Source organism: Notamacropus eugenii, chromosome 1 (assembly GCF_028372415.1).
Source record: "Notamacropus eugenii isolate mMacEug1 chromosome 1, mMacEug1.pri_v2, whole genome shotgun sequence".
NCBI classification, from domain to species: domain Eukaryota; kingdom Metazoa; phylum Chordata; class Mammalia; order Diprotodontia; family Macropodidae; genus Notamacropus; species Notamacropus eugenii.
Genome location: NC_092872.1, coordinates 150,831,809 through 150,852,153, shown reverse-complemented (window position 1 = coordinate 150,852,153; position 20,345 = coordinate 150,831,809). Strand labels below are relative to the sequence as shown.

General features: G+C 36.0%; 1 protein-coding gene across 2 annotated transcripts in view; it reads right to left on the bottom strand.

Annotated features, from left to right (window-relative positions):
• MTMR10 (myotubularin related protein 10) overlaps positions 1-20,345 on the bottom strand; it is an 80,805-nt gene that overhangs the window by 50,799 nt on the left and 9,661 nt on the right. For both annotated transcript variants that reach the window (XM_072616626.1, XM_072616633.1), the window contains 3 exons: positions 4,240-4,376; positions 1,656-1,728; positions 507-649 (listed from right to left, as the gene is read on the bottom strand). In XM_072616626.1, the coding sequence (XP_072472727.1) occupies positions 507-649; positions 1,656-1,728; positions 4,240-4,376 (353 nt within the window). The remainder of the gene's footprint in view (positions 1-506; positions 650-1,655; positions 1,729-4,239; positions 4,377-20,345) is intronic.

The window sequence follows — 20,345 nt, the reverse complement described above, 5'->3', positions numbered from 1 at the left end:
ATATCCTGATATTTACTGCATTACAGAGTGAAACTGGACAAGTAAGACCCCTGATTTGGTTCTGTCAGGATCCAAAATACAGGACAGGAACAAAGGGTTTCCTCTGCTTAACTTCCCTCACTAAATGGTAGGTGAACATTTCCCAGAATGCGAGAGGATAGCAAATTCACAAGCTCTAGCCTAACCTATGACTGATTCTTGCTAAATATTGCTCTATGCAGAACGAAGCTCAAGGCAATGACAGTTAATATATTTTAATATTAATTATTAATATAATTTTAAAATTTTAAAATGTTAACAATTAACATATTAATGTAATATATTTAACTATTCAAAACAAAATAAAACATTAAATGCCTACTATGAGCAAGGCACTGTGAGCTATGCAGTTAGTTAGGTGATACTGGACAAAATTATTCAGACTTCATAACAAGTAAGAACTCCTCCAAAAAAACTAGTAAGCATACTATTAAAGAAAAGACCACCCTAAGACTGACTGGAGTTACCTTTTTGGCACTTTCAGGACCTGCTTCATCAAAGCGAAATCGAACAATTCTGAAATCTTTGCAATAAATAATTAACTCTGTTGGATTAAATTTGAGTTTTTGGTTGGGGCCTAGGATCTTCTGTTTCCTTTTGTGGTCATTTACTGAAATGAAAGATTTTAAAGAAATAACATTGTTAAATTATGTTTCTAAATGCATAATCTCCATCACCCATCAATAAAGCATGTTTTAGTAAAATATTACTTAAAATATTGAAACTGTCATAATTTGAGCACTAAATCATTTAGGCTTTCAACTACTCTTTAATGTTTTCCATCTGTCCTTGAGTCTACTTTGGGGAGGTTGGGTGGGTTGACTATGTGCAACTAGAAAAATGTTTTTCACATTATACAACTACTAAAAAGTATCACTATCCAGATAAAATTATTAAATTCAAACTCTATTGACTCAAAAATAATAGGAATAACCAAGATAATATAAAAACTCATAACCATGTTACAATAATTATCCATTTACTTTATAATGACATAACTCATTCATATAGTGCAGGGGTCAGCCAACAAGAAACCATGGATTAAATCCAGCTTGCCACCTGTTTTTTGTGCATTCCAGGCGTTAAGAATGGTTGTTAAAAAATACAAATGTAAATGGTTCCAACAAAATGACAGGCAGTGGGCTGGACTGGGCCTAGGAGTCCCAATCTGCCAACCCCTAGAACAGTGCCTCAGGTTCACGAAGCAATCTTGTGATGCAGACCGTGCAAATGTCACCTCTACTTTAAAGATAAGGAAATAAATGCCCAAAAGGTTTCAAATACAACAACCAAGATCACCTGGGCAGCACATGCATGAGGGAGGATTTGAAACCCAGTGTTCTGGCTCCCAAGTCCAGCACTCTTTTCACTTAAGTGTTGCTGCAAAGTAACAGCTTCCAACTAATTCTTTCAATCGTGTTATTTAGATAAATAATCTTGTTGAAACCCAAGTAACATTTGACATAAAATGTAAACTTTGATGAAACTTCTTATTCATCAAAATGTAAAGAGTTAATAGAAGTCTAATCCAAGCAACTTCAGGCTCTTGCATCAAAATTCTAATTTCTGAGCAAAATCAACTTGTTGAAAACTATTCACTAAGATTATATACATACCTGTTACAATTTGCTCAATACATGTTAAAGGGACATCATGTTCACCAAGGAGAAGGTTTTTATAATGAAATTTCTGAAATTTAAAAAAAATCTGCTTAAAATGTTTTCAGCCACACTGAGTTATATACACCTATACTCTAAAACTCTGAAGTCTTTTATGGCACTTTTTTAAAAATAAGGAAAATAAAAAATGTGCAACAGGAGGCATAGGGGCTCATATCATTATTGCAATAGTCCAGACTTTGGATAAATTGTAGTCCCAACAAGATTTGATGTGGAATAAAGTGGATTAAAATACATAAGGAGGGAAAGTGTGGTGTTACTGTCTTTGCTACCTCTTTAAAAGTCTCTGCCATTGTTTAGGTCAGGTCCAATTCCTTCGTGACCTCATTTTGGGGTTTTCTCAGCAAAGATACCAGACTGGTTGGACATTTCTTTCTCCAGCTTATTTAATAGATGAGAAAACTGAGGCAAACAGGGTTAAGTGATTTGTTCCAGATTACATAGCCAGTAACTATTTAAGGCCAGACTTCAACTTGAGTCTTCCTGATTCTAGACCCCATACTTTATCCACTGGACCACCTAACCGCTAAAAGTCTGGGGGAGGCAATTGTGCTTACATACTATATTTCAGGACAACTCTGTAAGAAGTTGTTATCACATTTAAAATGAACTTGGGAATATAATTCACTTTACACATAAATACACCTATAGCCTGTAGTAGAAAGCATTTAGCTCTACCATCAAAATTATTCCTATTTCAATGAAGGGCTATGGGTTTCTTTTCAATGCCATTTGTAACAACTCATACTAAATGCAGTAAATTATCTTTTTATGAGCAAAATGCTTATTCAAGAACTGAGTTTTTAATTCAGTTTTTAAAAATATCATTTGGTAAACTACATTTTATTTATTCACTTGCTATTAGCAGTTTTATTATTTTCAAACTTAACTATTCACTTATGAAGAATTCACATTATTGTCAATAAGGCAATTTGTAAAATTTTTCCCTGATTTGTGGTTAACAATTTGGGTTGATCCATTCATACATGAATAGCCAGAGTTAAGGATGAAAGAGCAGAAGGAATAAAATGACCTATCATAGGAATACAATAGACATATAGTACAGGCATTGTCCTAACACAATGCTCAAACTCAGCATTCTTCAACATAACATGGCCGTGAGGAAAAGCACTTATTTAAATAGTTACTATGTGCTAAGCACCATGTTAAAAACAAGGAACACAAGAAAGATAGAATTCTGGCCTTGAAACAGATTACCACAACCTAAAAATGCTCATCTAGGAAATCTGACAGTAAGGGGAAACTGTAATAAAAAGAGGAAATTGAGCCTCTTTTCAATGCAAAAAATTGCAATAAGTAAAAAGTATTCTGATACCATAATTTCATATTAAAAAGGTTAGGTGATGACAAAATTGCAAGCACTGACACCTTCTCAAATAACTATTATTCACATAATCAGACTGACAAGAAAAATGCTACACTCACTAAACAAATTATTAAAATCATAAAACTAAGCCAACTACATACATACATGTATATAAATACATACATATATGTACATGCACAAACACACAATGTCCTTCAAATCCTATAAAAATAGATTTGTTATATATTGACAAACATTTGATATCTGTATTCAAATATTTCATTGAAAAACTCATTTTTTGTTTTTTAATAGACCTAAGAAATGAAAACAATAAAATATCCAAAGTTAAACACATATGTTGAAGAAAAAGTCAATGAAAAACAAAACAAAACAAAACACAATCTTCCTTGATGGGTTCTCCAGTTTACCTGGAGTCTAAAGTCTGAATTCAATGGCTAAAGCCTTTTCTAAAAACCAGCATTATAGAAGTATGCCTCCTGCCTTTTGGCAAAGAGGTGGTAGACAACAGATGTACTATGAAACATACATTTTCAGACACGACAAATGGGTTCTGCTTGACTGTGAAAGAGAAGCACTAACTTCCTGCGTAGGAGTTACCAGAAGTAAAGGTGATGTAAAACAGAGAACATCAATTAAACAATTTTTAATATAAAGGTATTATACATAATTGGTTTCCAATAAGCTGATATAACACTCTAAACATTTTCAATTCTATTTTGTAACATCATTCTAGAAAAAGACTTTGAAAAATTGATTACAAAGTATAAATGTGAAAACATTCAGAATTCATTACTTTATTCTAAATGATGAGAATATGAATTTCTGTTTTAAAAATTCAATGTCTTTCAATTTATGTAAAAGTTAAATACTTTTAGAATTGGAATAAAGAAAATAATTAAGATGAAAACCCAAATGATATCTTCTAATCCTCAAGCGAAGTAAATTCTCAAAGGGCACTAATCCATAGAAGAACACACCATGTTTTCTGGACATATCCAAATATCTTCCTTAAACTCTGTTTTGAATTCCACTATCTTATAAATGTTACAATTAATGTATGTGCTAAAGTAACAAACGTGTTATTTTTTTCCTTTGAACTCTAAATTTATACAATAATATCTCATATGATAAAAGACATTAAACAAATAAATGTTTTATAAGTAAGAAACAAACCTGAAATGGCATTGGATCATCTGTAATAAATGAAATTTTGAAATTACTGCATATCAGCTTTCCCCAAAGATCATACCGACTTGTGTCCGTTGCAATGCATTTCCTCACAAAATTAACTTCATTTACAACTATTTCTCCTTTAAAAGAGAAAAAAGACAGTTAAATATTTTTACAGTAATAAATTTATTACATGCACTAAAATATATTACTATTGGGTAACATATTACTATAGCCTGTTTTTAAAACATCTTTGATCCTGGCTTAATGATGCTACACAGTCTTTAGTTGCATCATAGCTTAGATAGAAAATCAAATATACGCAAAAATATCCCCTCCAAAAGTCTACAGCATATATATAGGGAATATCTGGTATTTCACAAGTTCTAGGTCCTTTAGGTTAATGGATTCCTTTATTGGTCTGAGAGCCCAAGACATAATAATTATATCTGTAAGGAGGCATATGTTAGTCAAGAGCAGGCCATAAACTCCCTCAGCTTCATGTCAAAAATTACTAACATTATTTACTCTCTTGTCCTCTCCTCCTGAGTCTGATAATGCCAATCCCAACCCCTCCGCATGTACCCATGACTCCATCCTTTTTAATGTTCTTCTGTAGATTGACCCCTCTCCATATCCTCTTCCTCTCCCTCTTTATCTTCAATGTCTCCCTATTACTGGTTCACTTCCTACTATCTACAAACATGCTCAAGTCTTATCATCTTATCTATCCTAAAAAACCTCAAAACCAAAAATCTTCTCTAGACCCTACTACCCATCTCTTTTCCTATTTCAGCTAAAATTCTAGCAAAGAGTGTCTACACTCACTACCTCTACTTCCTCTTCTTTTATTTATTCCTTAACTGACAGTCATCTAGTGTCCAAACTCATTACTCAACTGAAAATGCTCTCTCCAAAGTGACCAATGATCTCTTATAAATTCCAATGGACTTTTTTTTCAATCTTCCATCCTTCTTGGACACCCTGCAGTATCTGACACTGTTAACCATCCTCTCCTCTATGTTTTCTGACACCGTTGTCTTCTCGTTCTCCTTCTGCCTATCTGACCATTCCTCAATCCCTCTAATTGACTTATCGACATTAATATCTAAATATGGTGCATCCTCAGACCTTCTTCACTTTATATACTTTCTCACTTAGTAACCTCTGAAGCTCTCATGGGCTTAATCATCTCAATACAGACAACTCCTAGATCTCTCCTGAGCATCAATCTCTCTCTTCCCCTTCTCTTAACCCTCTTCCAAACTTCCCTATTTCTGTCAAAGACAACAAAACACTTTCAGCTTTTCAAGTTCCCAAACTCTCAGCATCATTCAACTCCTTATTTTCTCTTATTTCACATATAAAATCAATCACTAAATCTTGCCACTTCAACCTCTTCAATATTCTTTCTGTCCATTGCCATTTCACCATTCTACAGGGCAGCTAGGTGGTGCAGTAGATAGAGCACCAGTGTAGGAGTCAGGAGGACCTGAGTCCAAACCTCACCTCAGACACTTGACACTCACTACCTGTGTGACCTTGAGCAAGTCACTTAACCTCAACTGCCTCATCCTGGGCCATCTCCAGTCATCCTGATAAATATCTGGTCACTGGATTCAGATGGCTCTGGAGGAGAAGTGAGGTTGGTGACCTTGCATAGCCCTCCCTCACTCAAAACAAAGTCAAGTGCAAGTCATGTCATTATTTCTCTGATGGCATGGTCTTCTTCGGCAACGAAGGATGAACACACACATGCACACACACACGCACGCACACACACACACATACCATTCTACAACCACCACCTTAGTTTAATAAACTATATAAAGATTTCCTATTGCTTCTAGGACAAAACAAATACATCTGTAAAGCTTTTAAGGGCCTTGAAAACCTTTAACTTTCCGGTTTCATCATACATTATTCCCTTCCTCACACTATATGGTCCAGTCAAACTAATCATCTTGCCATTAATGATGCTGTAGGCATTTAATAAGTGATTGTAAATTCTGATTAATATTGATTCTTGGTAATGCCAGTAATTTTATTTCCCAAGGATCAATTTTTCAGTTTTATTCTGGGTGGAGTAATAGAAAAACAGGTGCAGTTAAACACACCCTCATGCCCATTATTTGTTTTACTTAATTTTAATTTGATTGAATCCATTTCATTTGAAGTCATCCTGGGAAAGCAGTAAGTTATATATCTCCTTTCTAAGTGTTAGTAGTTGGAAGTATTTCAAATGAATTAAATTTTAATTTTCCCTAGAAAAACACTTAACTGTTTCATTTTCTCAAAGTTAAAAATGTACACATTTATTATATAATATGAAGAACAGGCGAAGATAAAATTTCTCTCTGGACTAGCATTATGACTTAATTCACAATAAATTAAAAACTTTGGTCAGCATTCACTAAAGGAACTATCACTTTAAATATTTTCAACAAAAATTTCAATGCATCAAAAACAAGAATTTTCAATAATTTACTAAAATATGGGTTAACTTTTAACTTTAAAATTCCATAACACAATATTCAAACCATACTGTCACTGCAATGCACATAGCAGTGACTGGCTGAGAACTAGAAGAAGTACATTCAGATTTAAGCTGTGACAAATCACCCTGTCCAAGCATCAATTTTCTTTTCTGGAACATAAGAGCTGAAATAAATATTTATGGTCTGTTCTTGATCTTTAAAAAATCCATGACTGCCACTAACCAGAGGGACTAGTGAGTGGCTCCAGGATCAATGGCAGGAAACTGAAGCAGAGATATATGTGAACTGTCTTATTACCAAAAGCACTGATGGAAACAAAAACCAATGCCTCATTTAAGTCCTTCAAATAAAAAAACTAATCATTTCTATCAGCCCTCCCTCACCCAAAACAAAGTCAAGTGCAAGTCATGTCATCATTTCTCTGACAGCATGGTCTTCAGCAATGAAGGACGAACACACACAATTGTTTATATAACTATATCATTTATATAATCATTTATAATAACATGATTTAGCATCTCAAAATAAACCTGTTTAAAAATCTTGTATTCCTGCTAAAATTGTTAAAGTTGCAATACCAAACATCATTTAATAAAGTTGGAGATAAGTGAACACAAATTAGAGAAGGTAAGTGAATATAATTATAATAGTAGTATCCTAACGCTGACTTTGAAATTTAATACAAAGACATTGAACTACTATACTCAAGTCAACGCTGATTTATTTTGTAAGTTAGCAAATTTCAGTAAACTTGCAGAACAAGTTTACATGAGGAAGTTGGCAATTGTCCCATGCTAAGACCAATGATACTGTGACTGAAATAAAGACCTCAAACCCTACAAAAAGAAAAATCGGATTAAAAAAATAACACCTAGTTTAACTGTAGGACACAAACCGTGATAATTAATGGATTGCTGTAACTCAGTGGTTGATTTCTAGAGGAAGGCCAAAGACCCAATAGGCCCTCTGACCTGTTATTTCATCTGGCCCTCCAGGGCAGGGAAGTTCATAGCCTAGTGCTATTCTGATTCCTGTTTTCAACCTGTACAAGTTTTGCTAACCTTTAGGCAACCTGAATCACACTCACCATCCCCCATACTGATGTGGAAACAGCCAATGAGTTTTTCCCCACTGAAGCCCAGAACTCCTGAGCTCAAGAGACCTTCAGTCTTCCCAGAAGCAAGGATAAACATTTTATCATGACATGAATGAAAGCACTGAAGTCATGCTTATCAAATGCACAAAGCTGTGTGCAATAATTAATACAGGGAGCAACATAATGGGAATCCTAAAATATCTCCATAGACTAGAATGATAAATCTAGTAGGATTAAATTTAAATAGATATTCATGTAAAATTCTATGCTTGGTTTCAAAATATCAACTACACAAGTACACTGGGGAAAGTGTAACTAGACAGAAGTTCAAACGAAAAAGACTGATATTTAATGGACTATAAGTTCAATATATAAAGATAAGGTAGCCAAAAGGTCAATGAGGTCTTTGTTGTTCAGTCACATCTGACTCTATGACCCCATGGACCAGGTGGCGGGGGGGGGGGGGGGGGGGTTGTCCTCTAGGTCCTTGGACTGAATGAAACTTCACAGAACAAATCCCCTTAATAAAGGATTAAATAATAGGATTTGTTCTGTGAAGTTTGTTTTTAGTCAAAGGGTCACACTTAAGGACCTAGAGGACCACCACCAGCCTTAAGGCTGCAGGTTCCCCACACCTGCAGGGACCATAGCATGCCAGGCCTTTCTATTCTCTACTATCTCTCAAAGTCTGTCCAAGTTCATGTTTTTTGTTTCCATGGCACTATCTGTCCATCTCATCCTTTGCCATCCCCTTTTTCTTTTGTCTTCAGTCTTTTATAATATCAGGGTCTTTTCCAATGAATCCCATCTTGTCATTATATGGCCAAAGTATTTATGCTTCAGCTTCAGTATTTGACCTTCCAGTAAGCAGCTTGAATTAATTTCTTTAAATATTGACTGATTTGATCTCCTTGCTGTGCAATGAACTTGCAAAATTCTTCTCCAGTGCCACAATTTTCAAGTGTTGATTCTGTGGCGCTCAGCTTTCCTTACAGTCCAACTCATACAGCTATACACTGCTACTGGGAAAACCACAGCTTTGTCCATATGGACCTTTGTCCACAAGGTGATGTCTATTTTTTTGCATGCTGTCCAGATTTGCCTTAACTTTCCTTCCAAGGAGCAAGCATCTTTTAATTTCATGGCTGCAGTCCCAGTCTTCAGTGATCTTTGAACCCAAAATAGAAAACCTGACACTCCTTCCAGTTCTTCTCCCTCTATCTGCCAGGAAGTGATGAGACCTACTGCCAAGATATTGGTTTTTTTTTTTAAATGTTATCATCCGTCAATCTTGAGATTGCTGATATTCTTCTGGCAACTTTAATTCCGGCTTCTGACATTAAGTTTGGTATTTTGCATAACATACTTTGCATGCATATTTAAGTTAAATATATAAGGTGACAATATACAGCCTTGTCAAACTCCATTACCAAACTTAAACCAATCAACTGTTTTGTGTTTAGTTCTAACTATTGCTTCTTGGCCTGAATACAGGTTCCTCAGAAGACATGTAAGATGATCTGGTACTCCCATCTCTTTAAAGACTTGTCACATTTTGTTGTGATCCACACAGTCAAAGGCTTTAGTGCAATCAATGAAGCAGAAGTTGTTGTCTTTCTGGAACTCCCTTACTTTTTCCATAATCCAGTGAATGCTGGCAATTTGGTCTCTAGTTTTTCTGACTCTTTGAAAACCAGCCTGCAGTTCTGGTAATTCTTGGTTCACTTATTGCTGAAACCTAGCTTGCAGAATCTTAAGCACAACCTTGCTGACATATGAAATGATCAATTGTTTGGTAATTTAAATATTCCCTGGCATTGACCTTCTTTAAGATTGACACAATAAACTGATCTTTTCCAATCCACTGCTGAGTTTTCCAAAATTGCTGGCATACTTTTACAGCAACACCTTTGAGAATTTTAAATAATAAACTCAGCTGGAACTGTCACCCCCACTGGCCTTACTGTTAGCAATGCTTCCTATGGCCCACTTGACTTCTCCAGAAGTTTGTGTGTTTGTCCTTTGTTGCTGAAGACGACCATGCCATCACAGAAATAATGACATGACTTGCACTTGACTTTATTTTGAGTGAGGGAGGGCTGTGCGGGTCACCAGCCTCACTTCTCCTCTAGAGTCAACTGAATCCAGTGACCAGATATTCACCAGCATGACTGGAGATGACCCAGGATGAGGCGATTGGGGTTAAGTGACTTGCCCAAGGTCATACAGCTAGTGAGTGCCAAGTGTCTGAGGTGAGATTTGAACTCAGGTCCTCTTGAGTCTTGCACTGGTGCTCTATCCACTGCACCAGCTAGCTGCCCCTCCAGAAGTCCAACTGTAGGTCAATAACCACCCCATCATGGTTATCTGTGATGTTCAAATCTTTCTTATAGAGTTCTTTTGTGTATCGTATCCTTACCACCCCTTCTTAATCTCTTCTGCTGTTAAATTCCTGGCCATTTTTGCATGAAACTTTCCCTTGATAGCTCTGGGTTTTTTGTTTTTTTTTTGGAAGAGACTGTTTGTCTTTCCCATCCTAGTGCTTTCTTCTATTTCTCTGCGCTGTTCACTTAAGAAAACCTTCTCTCTCCTTGCTCTTCTGGGGAATTCCGCACTCTCTTGGGCACATCTTCCCCTTTTCTTCCTCCCTCAGCTCTCTGTAAAAGCCCCATCAGACTGCCACTTTGCTTTCTCGGGGTGTCTTCTCTGGAATGTTCTTGTTGCTGCCTCCTATAATGAGAACCTCTGTCCACAGTTCTTCAGCACTCTACCAGATCTAATCCTTCAATCTATTTCTCACCTTTGCTTCATATTCATAAGGGATGTTGCTTAGATCATATCTACACAGTCTGATGGTTTTTGCTACTTCCTTTAGTTTAAGTCTTTTATTTTGCAATAAGCTTAGCTCTCCTTATTACCAGAAATCATAATGCTAAAAATAAAGAGGGTGATAAGTATTATACTCTTCTGTGTTCAGAGCATATCTAGAATACTGTATTTAGTGCTTATTAACACATTTTAAGGATAGTGACAAGGTAAAAAAACTAGAGCATGTCCAAAGGAGGGAGATACCAAGTTGTCTTCAAGTATTTAAAGAGCAGTCATGTGGAAAAGAAATTAGGTTTGTCTTACTTGGTCCAAGAAGAACAAGGAGAACTGGGTACACTTTAGGGAACTAGATTTTGACTTAATATAAGAAAAAATTTACTAACAATTAGAATTGTCATGGGCTGGTTTGCAGGATATTTAGTTCCCTGTCATTAGGGGTCTTTCAAAGAAGATGCAAAGGTGATTTCTGTACAAGTTAGTTGGACCACAGCCACTAAGACTGAGATTCTAAGATTCTATGAAATCTAGTTGCGTAGCCCCAAAAGTTGTGTGGTTCTCTGGGAAACATTAGCAGGTCATAGCTTTAATAATTCTCTAGGTTGTACTGCTGTAACCTTTGTAACCTTTTCATGTTATATCTGTATGTCTGGTTCTATCTGAACCAGAAATAAACATAAGACTATATAGCCATTAGAAAAGGAAGCTTTTTCTTGCTTCTAAATTAAGGGGATGGTACATTATGCTAAAAATGGAGAATAACACAACTCATTCTGTGACTAAACTGAACAATATAAATAACTATGAATTCTACTCACACCTATAAAATGTAAGGATTTTTAAAAAGACTCAATCTAGTTCTCTGGCAAGGAAAAATGTCAACATTATGAACTCTTAACTCTTAAGTGACATTATTTAAGGGTTAATAATGGGGCCCAGTTTGGCATAGCGAATATTATTGCAATGTAGCTATATCTCTTTCTCAATATAATCAGAAACTATTTCAAACCCAAAATTCAACACTTTGCATCATTCAAATAGTCAAGCAATTATGTCAGAAGACAAGAATTGTCAATATCAACTTACAGGAAGTTAGAAAAATCTTAAGTCTGATTCTACTTACATAAAACTATAAAGTAACAGTTAATCCAAATTAATGATTCAAGGTAACACAGGAAACTTACTAAAAAAAACCAGGTAAATATGGATCCCAATGAGAAAGTCTAAACTCATCAAATGCTTATGTATGGAAATGTATTAAGTTTATCTCAAAGACATGAAATTTCCATCTTGAAAGTTTCTTTAATATTACAGAAAAATTCTATGAGACAACTCATTTTACTAAGAGGCAACATACATTATTACTAGCTATCCACTAAAAAAACAATCTTAAACAAAGAGAACTATAATAATTTTCAGTGGACAGAATATACAAAACTCCAACAACAGCAGAATCCTTAAACCAAAATGTCTGGTTCTCAAAGCTGACTAGTCTCTTGGGACTGCTACAATAGCCTTCTAATTGGTTCCCCTGCTTTTGATCCACCCAACATACAACTACCAAATTTGTTGTTTTTGAAACACAAACATAACTTAATCCACCCCCCACTCCCATTTCTGTGAGATCAGTAGTATAATTATTATCTCCATGTTATCCATTATTATCTCTATTTTTTAATGTATCTTCCTCCAATGGATTGTGAGTTCCTAGAGGGAAGGAACTGTCTTACATCTTTCTTTGCATCCTTCGAATGCTTAGCATAGTACTTTAACGTTGCCGGCACTTAATAAATGTTTCCTGACTAATACTGCACTGGAGACAAAGTTCATGGTCACAAAGAAAAGAGAAATTTAAACCCTGAATTCAACTCCTAGACTTTTAATACGCCATGCTACAAATGACTGTAAGTAAGGAAGAAAGCAAAAGAGGGCTTTCAATTTATCAAATAAATGTTAAAAAAAAAAAAGTCAATGCAATAAAGCTCATACCTTCTTAGAGGCTATTTTTTCTTACACTTAATTTTTTTCCCTTTTTAAAAAAATAAGCTTCCACTGATATATTTCAGAGATTTTTTTTAAATCACCAATATGTCCCCAATTTGCTCCTCATCCCTCCCAGAATCATCCCATTTAATCAAACATTTTTAAAATCAACAGAACCAATAAATCAATAGTCTGAAAATATGTGTCATCTATCTTACACATGAGCCTCTCATGTCTACAAAGGGAATAGAGAGTGGAAATATCATTTCTCTTCTTTGGAGCCATGCTAATTCTGTGTAATTTTGTGATACCCACTCTTAACTGTTTTGTGATTGTTCTTTCCATTTACGTTATTGTAGTCATCATATATATATACTATTTGCTTGGCTCTGCTTACTTCATTCACTCTTGAATTCATGTAACACAATCTGTTTGGCATTGCCTAATTAATGGACATCCATTTTTGTTTCCAATTCTTCACCATCACAAAAGGTATCACTATAAATATTTTAGTGCCTGTGAAGATCTTCTCCACGGCCTCCTTGGAGTACAAATGCCTAGTAGAAGAATCACCAGATCAAAGGATAGGGACTTTTGGTAAGGAACCTGGGCCCTCGAGGTCACATGTGGTCCTCTAGGTCCTCAAGTACAGTCCTCTGACTGAATCCAAACATCACACAACAAATCCCCTTAATAAAAGGATTTGTTCTGTAAAACTTGCATTCAGTCAGAAGGCCTAACTCAAGTACCTAGAAGGCCTCAAGCCTGCAGGTTCCCCACCCCTGGCATGAACACTTTACTCACTTTATTTACATCATACTGTTTACTTCTCTCAAAAACTCCCTTTAAAAGGTGCTCAAAAGCAAGCCAATTCTTCATTTCCCACTAGTTGCACTCCTCGATTACCATCATGCCTCCATGGTAGGCTCCCCAATCCAGCTTCCTTTTGTCTGCTGCCTTCCCTGACTAGATTGCTAGCACCTGATGACAAGGACAGTCTAGTTTTCTTATTTGTATTCCCAGCACTTAGCACAGGTACCTGGCACAGAGTAGGCACTTACTAAGTGTTTATTATATTTCTCTTATAATTAGTGATCTGCAGCATTCTTTTATATGATCAATAATTTGCCATATTATTTCTAACAAATTATCTGTTTTCTTATCCACAATAGCAAAGAAGCAGCACACAAGAGGAGTAGGCAGAAGAGGGACACTGACAGAGATGAGCTCTATGACAGCAGTGAGAAGATGAGACAAAGAAATATGTAATCAAGAAGCCATTTAGTGCTAAAACAAATAACCGTACAAATCCCAGACACCACTGAGGTTAACAATATTCATAATAATAAATCAACAAGTATTTATTATGTGTCTAGTAAATGCCAGGCATATTGCTAAAGCACTAGGGATACAAATACAAAAACAAACTTTCTGCCTTCAAGGACCTTACATCCTAATGGCAGAGAAACATGCACCTATCAGTCAATACAGAATATGTATAAAAGAATACAGGGTAATTTATGGATAGTACTAGCAGCCAGGCATCAGGAAAAGTTTCATGTAAAAGGTGGCAGCTGAGTGGAGATTGGAAGAATTCCAAAAAGTAAAGGTGAGAGGTAGTATATTCCAAGTATAGAAGACACCAAGGACTAGTCTGGAAAATGTTTAAGAACAGAGACTAGGAAAGGATCAGGTTGTGAAGAGCTTTAAATGTGATCCTAAGGGTAATGTAGAGTTGTGGATTTGGGGGGAGGGAACATAACTAGGACAAATTAGAATGGGGAAAGATTTGAGGCAGGCTGACTAAATTGATGGGCACTGCAAGAGTCTAGATGGGGGTCTGAGCTAGCATGGTGCTGTGTACGTTAAAGAAATATTAAGGTAATAGAAATGGCATGATTTGGCAACTGTATGAATTTGTGAGATGAGAGTGAGGAGTCAAAGGAAGCATGGAGATTGTGAACCTGCATGACTAGAAGGATGGCAGACACAAGTTGAAATTGTGGGTAATTTTAAGGAGAAAAATAGTGACTTCTTTTTTGGACATGCTGAGTTTGAGATAACTATGAAACACCAAGCTCAAAATGCCTAGTAGGCATTTCCTTGTCCCTTCAGCTGCTAATACATCCCCCACAAAGAGTGCCTTCAATCCATATTATATGTATCATGTACGTACCTAGTTATTTACATGTTGCCTTCCCCATTAAGTTCTCTGAAGGCAAGGACTATGTTTTTGCCTTTTTTTCTATCCCCAAAAGTTAGCACAATGCCTGGCACATAGTAGGTGCTTGATAAGTGCTTCTTGACTCTTGACTCCATACAGATGATTCCCAGATTTATTTATCTAGCCATACTCTCTCCTGAGCTTCTTTCCTGCATCATGAACTGCCCACTAGACATTGTAAATTTTCAATGACGTGTATATAAATCATTTAATAAAAGACTATAAGCTTATGTCATTATGTCATTTTTTTCATCTTTATATCCTTAGACCCTAGTGGCAATTTATTTTCCTACAGAGAAAGCACTTAATATTAAAATGAATTCAAGACTTTGATCCTGAGATGATGATGTACTCACAAGACAAAGAGGCCAAGAGGGGGATTCTTTTTGCAAGGTGAAAATAAGATGACAAGTTTTTATGTTGAGATTGAGATGATAGTGGAAAATGTCAATGAAAATTTATAGTAGCCAAAAGGAAAAAAATGGGCTAAAAAGCTCAACAGAAAGTTCAGAACAATGTGAAAGTTTGGAAATGTTAATTTCGGAGTCATCAGCAAAAAGATTTAAGCAGAAATCATGAGAATGTATGTTTTCTATCAAAGACAAGAAGTGGAGGGGGTGGGGTGGAGGGACAGAAAATAAACACTGGCGTCCTAGAGAATGTCCTCACTGTGGAGTAAGGAACAGGGTAGAGAGAAGAGTACCCACCAAAGAAAACAAAAGAGGTAGGAGAATCATAATAGAGTGTCAACTATGCCAATGGAAGAAATAGTTTCAAAGAAGAGTGGATGGTCAAAAATATTAATATAGGCAATAGTTCAAGGATCAAGACAACGAAAACTATTACTAGATTTGTCAAGAAGAGGAAAATCAGGGTCAATAAAATAGTAGGAGATAGTTGAGGGATTAAGGATAAGATAATGACAAAAAAAAGGAAGGCAGAGTTACATCATAATAATATTCTACATTTGTAAAAGTAAAATCAACTTTTAAATGACTAGTAAATCTTAATATTTTTATATATGTGAAGAAATCCTATATGCCTCAGTAAATTTTTGGGGAATTAAAATGACTCAGTTTCATGAAATAGTAAGAATGAGCAGCTCATAGCACTGCCATTCCAGTAAGGATAATACATCAAGTTAAATGGAAATTTAATGGAAAGAGTACTGAACTTCAAGTGTTCAACTTGGGGTCACAGTATCAGAGCCAGAATGCTGTTCTGGCCACTAAACTATCTGTGTGATTCCAGGAAGTTCAATTAACTTCTGTTGGGTCTCAATTTCATCTATAAAATGAGAAGAGTTGGATTAAATTACTTTTAAGGTCCCTTAAAAATCTAAATAACTGATGTGGATTTTTAAAAATCCATATTCAAGTAAAATTACTTCTATATGTACATATATAATGTAACCATTATGCCACATACAAGGAATGTTAATTTAAAAAAAAACAAACAAACAAAGCCTAAGATTACTCACAAAAATAAAAAAACAAAACCCAAAAACCAAACAACCCTAACATCTAATTCCTGAAGGGGAGAGAAAGGAGTCGTCAAATAGATGGAAAGGCTTTTATTTTCTCATACCCTAATGAGTTTTCCCTCAGCTTTAGTCTCTATTTTATAAAGTGAATGCCACTTGCATATGGTCTGATTATCTCTTTATGTGCCTAGCAAATTAAGGTTTCCATAATAACTAGTATAATGACCCAAACAGATCAGCAATCTCATCAATCTAGAAGCTCCCTCCAATAACACAGGTAGGAATCATCCATGCCTCTTGATCATATGCAACTCTTGTACACATGATTATATAAAAACAATCAAATTCTAAGGATCTGGTGATATAATCAAAATTACTTAATCCACCATAAGAGCACTGAAAATGGAACTTTTTAAGGCAAACCAAAACTAAATTAAATCTTCTGTGCATAAGCATATGTTCAGAATTAACAGCATCTGACAGTGCTTTAAGCTTTATTACAAAACACTGTATATGCACTATCTCATTTAATCTTCACTTAATCTGCATTCAATCTTTAAGAGCCTAGGAGGTAAGTACTCAGTACTCAAACTGATCTGTTATCCCATACATAAAGACACTTCCCCAAAAGGCAGACAAAGGGTAAATGGTAAGCCCACACATTTCCTTCCCTAAATTGTAAATCCATTGTTCTAAGGGATTTTCTCACTTTCTCTGGACAAAAGTCAAGGATGGTAGCTGTAAAGTGCTGGAAATGTTATCATCCCTATTTTACAGATCAGGAAACTAGAGCTAAAAGATACTGAGTGACTTACTTGTGGTCATATAGCTAATAAATGTCAGAGCTGAAATGTGAACCCAGGCCTCTCCGACAGCAAGCCTAGCCCTCTTTCTATTATTATACAAGGCCTCTAAAATATTTTGAGTATTTCATGATCTTAATTTTTTAAAAAAGGGACATTTGTTAACTTAGATAATTCATCACGTATGGAAATACTCATGCATCTAAATTTATATTTAACTTAATTTTAAAATGTGTATTTCCTATTACATTCATTAATCAGGTAAACAGTATTTTTCTCCCAAAATGGGAGAAAAAGCCACAATATCATTATAAGTCTTAGCATCTTACTTAATAGTTTATTTAACAAACAAAAAACATCTTTCAAAGGTACTGAAATAAAATATTTTCAAATGAGGATAAAAAAGATTTGTAACAGCACAAAATAAATTGGTCTAATTGCTCCTTTGTATGTTAGAAACTAAGTTGAGTTTGCTTTTTAAGATTCCTGTGTTTAAAAGACTAGAGTACAAATAAGTACTAAGATAACTGGGAAGAAACTTATTAAAAAAAAACATTTTGTATCAATATGTTATTAACTATTCTAAAATAGTTTCTCAGGGATTCCAAAATGAAAAATATTTACAATAATTTCCATTTAAAAGCAATTTGCCTTAGCCAAGAATCCAGTTATTCCTATAATAAATTTCCCTAGATTTACTAGGACTTGAGATAAAGTGTTACTTTAATGAAATATATTCCATTTCAACCACACAGCCAAATACAGTTCTCAAAATACCTTCCCAAGAGGGAAAACAGGTGTAGAAAGCAGGCTTCTCATCCAGGGTGGGTGTGGGGAATCCATAAAAAAAAAAAAGTATGGAAAAGTGTTTTTCCATCTATACAAGATTTTTTTAAAATTAAAAATCTATCAATACAAGATATACAAAATGTTTCTGACCTGATGTTACCTATTTTGGAGTTGATCCAGTCATAGACATCACTCATTTAAAAACTGATCTTTGGAAATGTTCGCCAAAACTGACTACACTATACTTAGCATCAGGGATGAGAGGCCTCACAGATCATTCAGTCCAGTCTGTTCCTGAAGCATCACCCTCCTCAATAATATCCCTAGAGTGATTACAAAGACTGCTTAAGGACCTTGGGTGAGTCACAAGAAACTCACTTGAACTACACCCACAGAAGCAGCTCTCTCTTTTTTCTTTCTTTAATCATTCCAATGTAATTGAACTTCATTCCACAATCCCTTAAGTGACTATGGAAAGAGCAGCCATCACACCAAAGGTATTGGTCCTCCCTGAACACCCCCTACACCTTATTTACTGCAGAAGACTTGTGCATCACATGACCTTCTCATCACCAACACTGTCTTCCATTTATCTAAACACAATAAAACTTCATTGATGCACTTTTACAGCAAACACTGACATCTCATAGACTATGTGATTGTAAGGAGAAGAGACAGACAAGATGTGAGAGTGACAAAGGCAGTGTGTGGTGCAGAGTGCTGGACTGGTCATAGACTTATCCTTTCCAAGCTAAATATTCGGGTTCATCAAAAGTGCCACCCCCAAGGCAAAATGGCTACCAGAAGAATTAATGTCAACAAATTAGAGCTCTTCTCTGAGCATGAACAGCTTGCTGCTAACTCGGAGGGAAAATCCACCCCAAATACTCACACGGACTATCCATGCCCACCCTACAGTGGAGCATTCCAAGCTCCTATTGGTCTGAGCAGCCACAGTCAGACATGCTGAAATTTCACTTTACAATAGTGATGGCATTTTGGTCCTCTATGAAGATGAAGGGCAACACCCAACCAAGTGACTATGACACATAAGGTCCCAGGCTGGGATACAAAGGTAGAGATGACAGTCCTGATCCTCAGGGAGCTTTCATTGTATTGGGAGAAACGCTATGCTGTGTATGTCAGACTCAATTCCACAAACATTTATTAATCAACTTGCTGGTTATTGGAGATAGACAAATAGAACTGTTCCTACCCTCAAGGACTTTAGCTTACTTCAGGGACAAAACACATACAAAAGTAAGTAAAACACAAAGCAAATTCAAAATAATGAAAAGTAATTTCAAGAGAGAATGTTTTAATAATTGCAGGAATGAGGAAAAAGACCAGCAGAAGGTCACATCTCCATCTGAAGGAGCCTAGAGATTCTAAGGAGATGAGGGGGAAAGATTTCAGACATGGGGAAGGTACCAACTGGGCAAAGGCCCAGAGTAAGGAGATAGGATAACATGTGAAGGGAACAGCTGGCAGGACACTTTAACTAGACTGAAGAATGTGTGAAGGGCACTAATGCTAAATAAAACGGCTAACAAAGGACAGACCTACGGCAGAACTAGTAGGATATAGCTATTTATACACTCATTTCTAAATCTATAATGGGTGCCTCCACCCCCACCATCCCCTAAGACAAAACATGACAACAGAGACAGTACAACAGATGCTAAAAGAGGGAAAAGGTTTCTAACAATTTGCTTATGTGACTTTGGGCAAATCTCTTAACCTTCCTGGGCCTCAGCTTCCTTATTGGAAGGTAAAGAAACTGGAGCAGAGGGCCTCTGAGGTCCCGTCCAGTTCTAGATCTCGGATCACTATCGTCATCCAAGCTGTTTTATTGCTGTTTTATGAGTTGGTCAACAAGCATTAGGTAAGTGCCAGGCATGGTCCTGAGTGATGGACTGTGGTCTCTGCCCTTAAGGAGTTCACATTCTAAAGGAGAAAACATTTAAAGAACAAAACAGATATAAGATATATAAAGTGTAAAGGCTGTAGACAGGTTAAAAAGGATCTGCAACTGAGAAAAGGCCATTAGACTTAGCAATTAAGAATTCACTGGTAAACTTTGGAGAGCGAGGTTTCAGTTCAGTGACAAAGTCAGAAGCCAGACTGGAGAGGGTTTGTAATTGAGTGAAAGTGTGACAGGAAGTAAGATGCAGAGGAGAGGAAAAATAAAATCAAGTGAAGATCTTTTAGAGATGGCGAATAGGTAGAACGGGGCGTCAGGGATACATAAAAACGACTGCCTTGTTGCAGTGGTTGAGATTCTGCAATACACTTAGATTGGATAAAGATAGCATAATTTCACAATTTCTCCAGCTTCACTCCAGCATGAGACTAGAAGCCAAGGCAAAGCCCAGTGGAAGCAACCCAAGGTTGGGGTTTGGTGAAG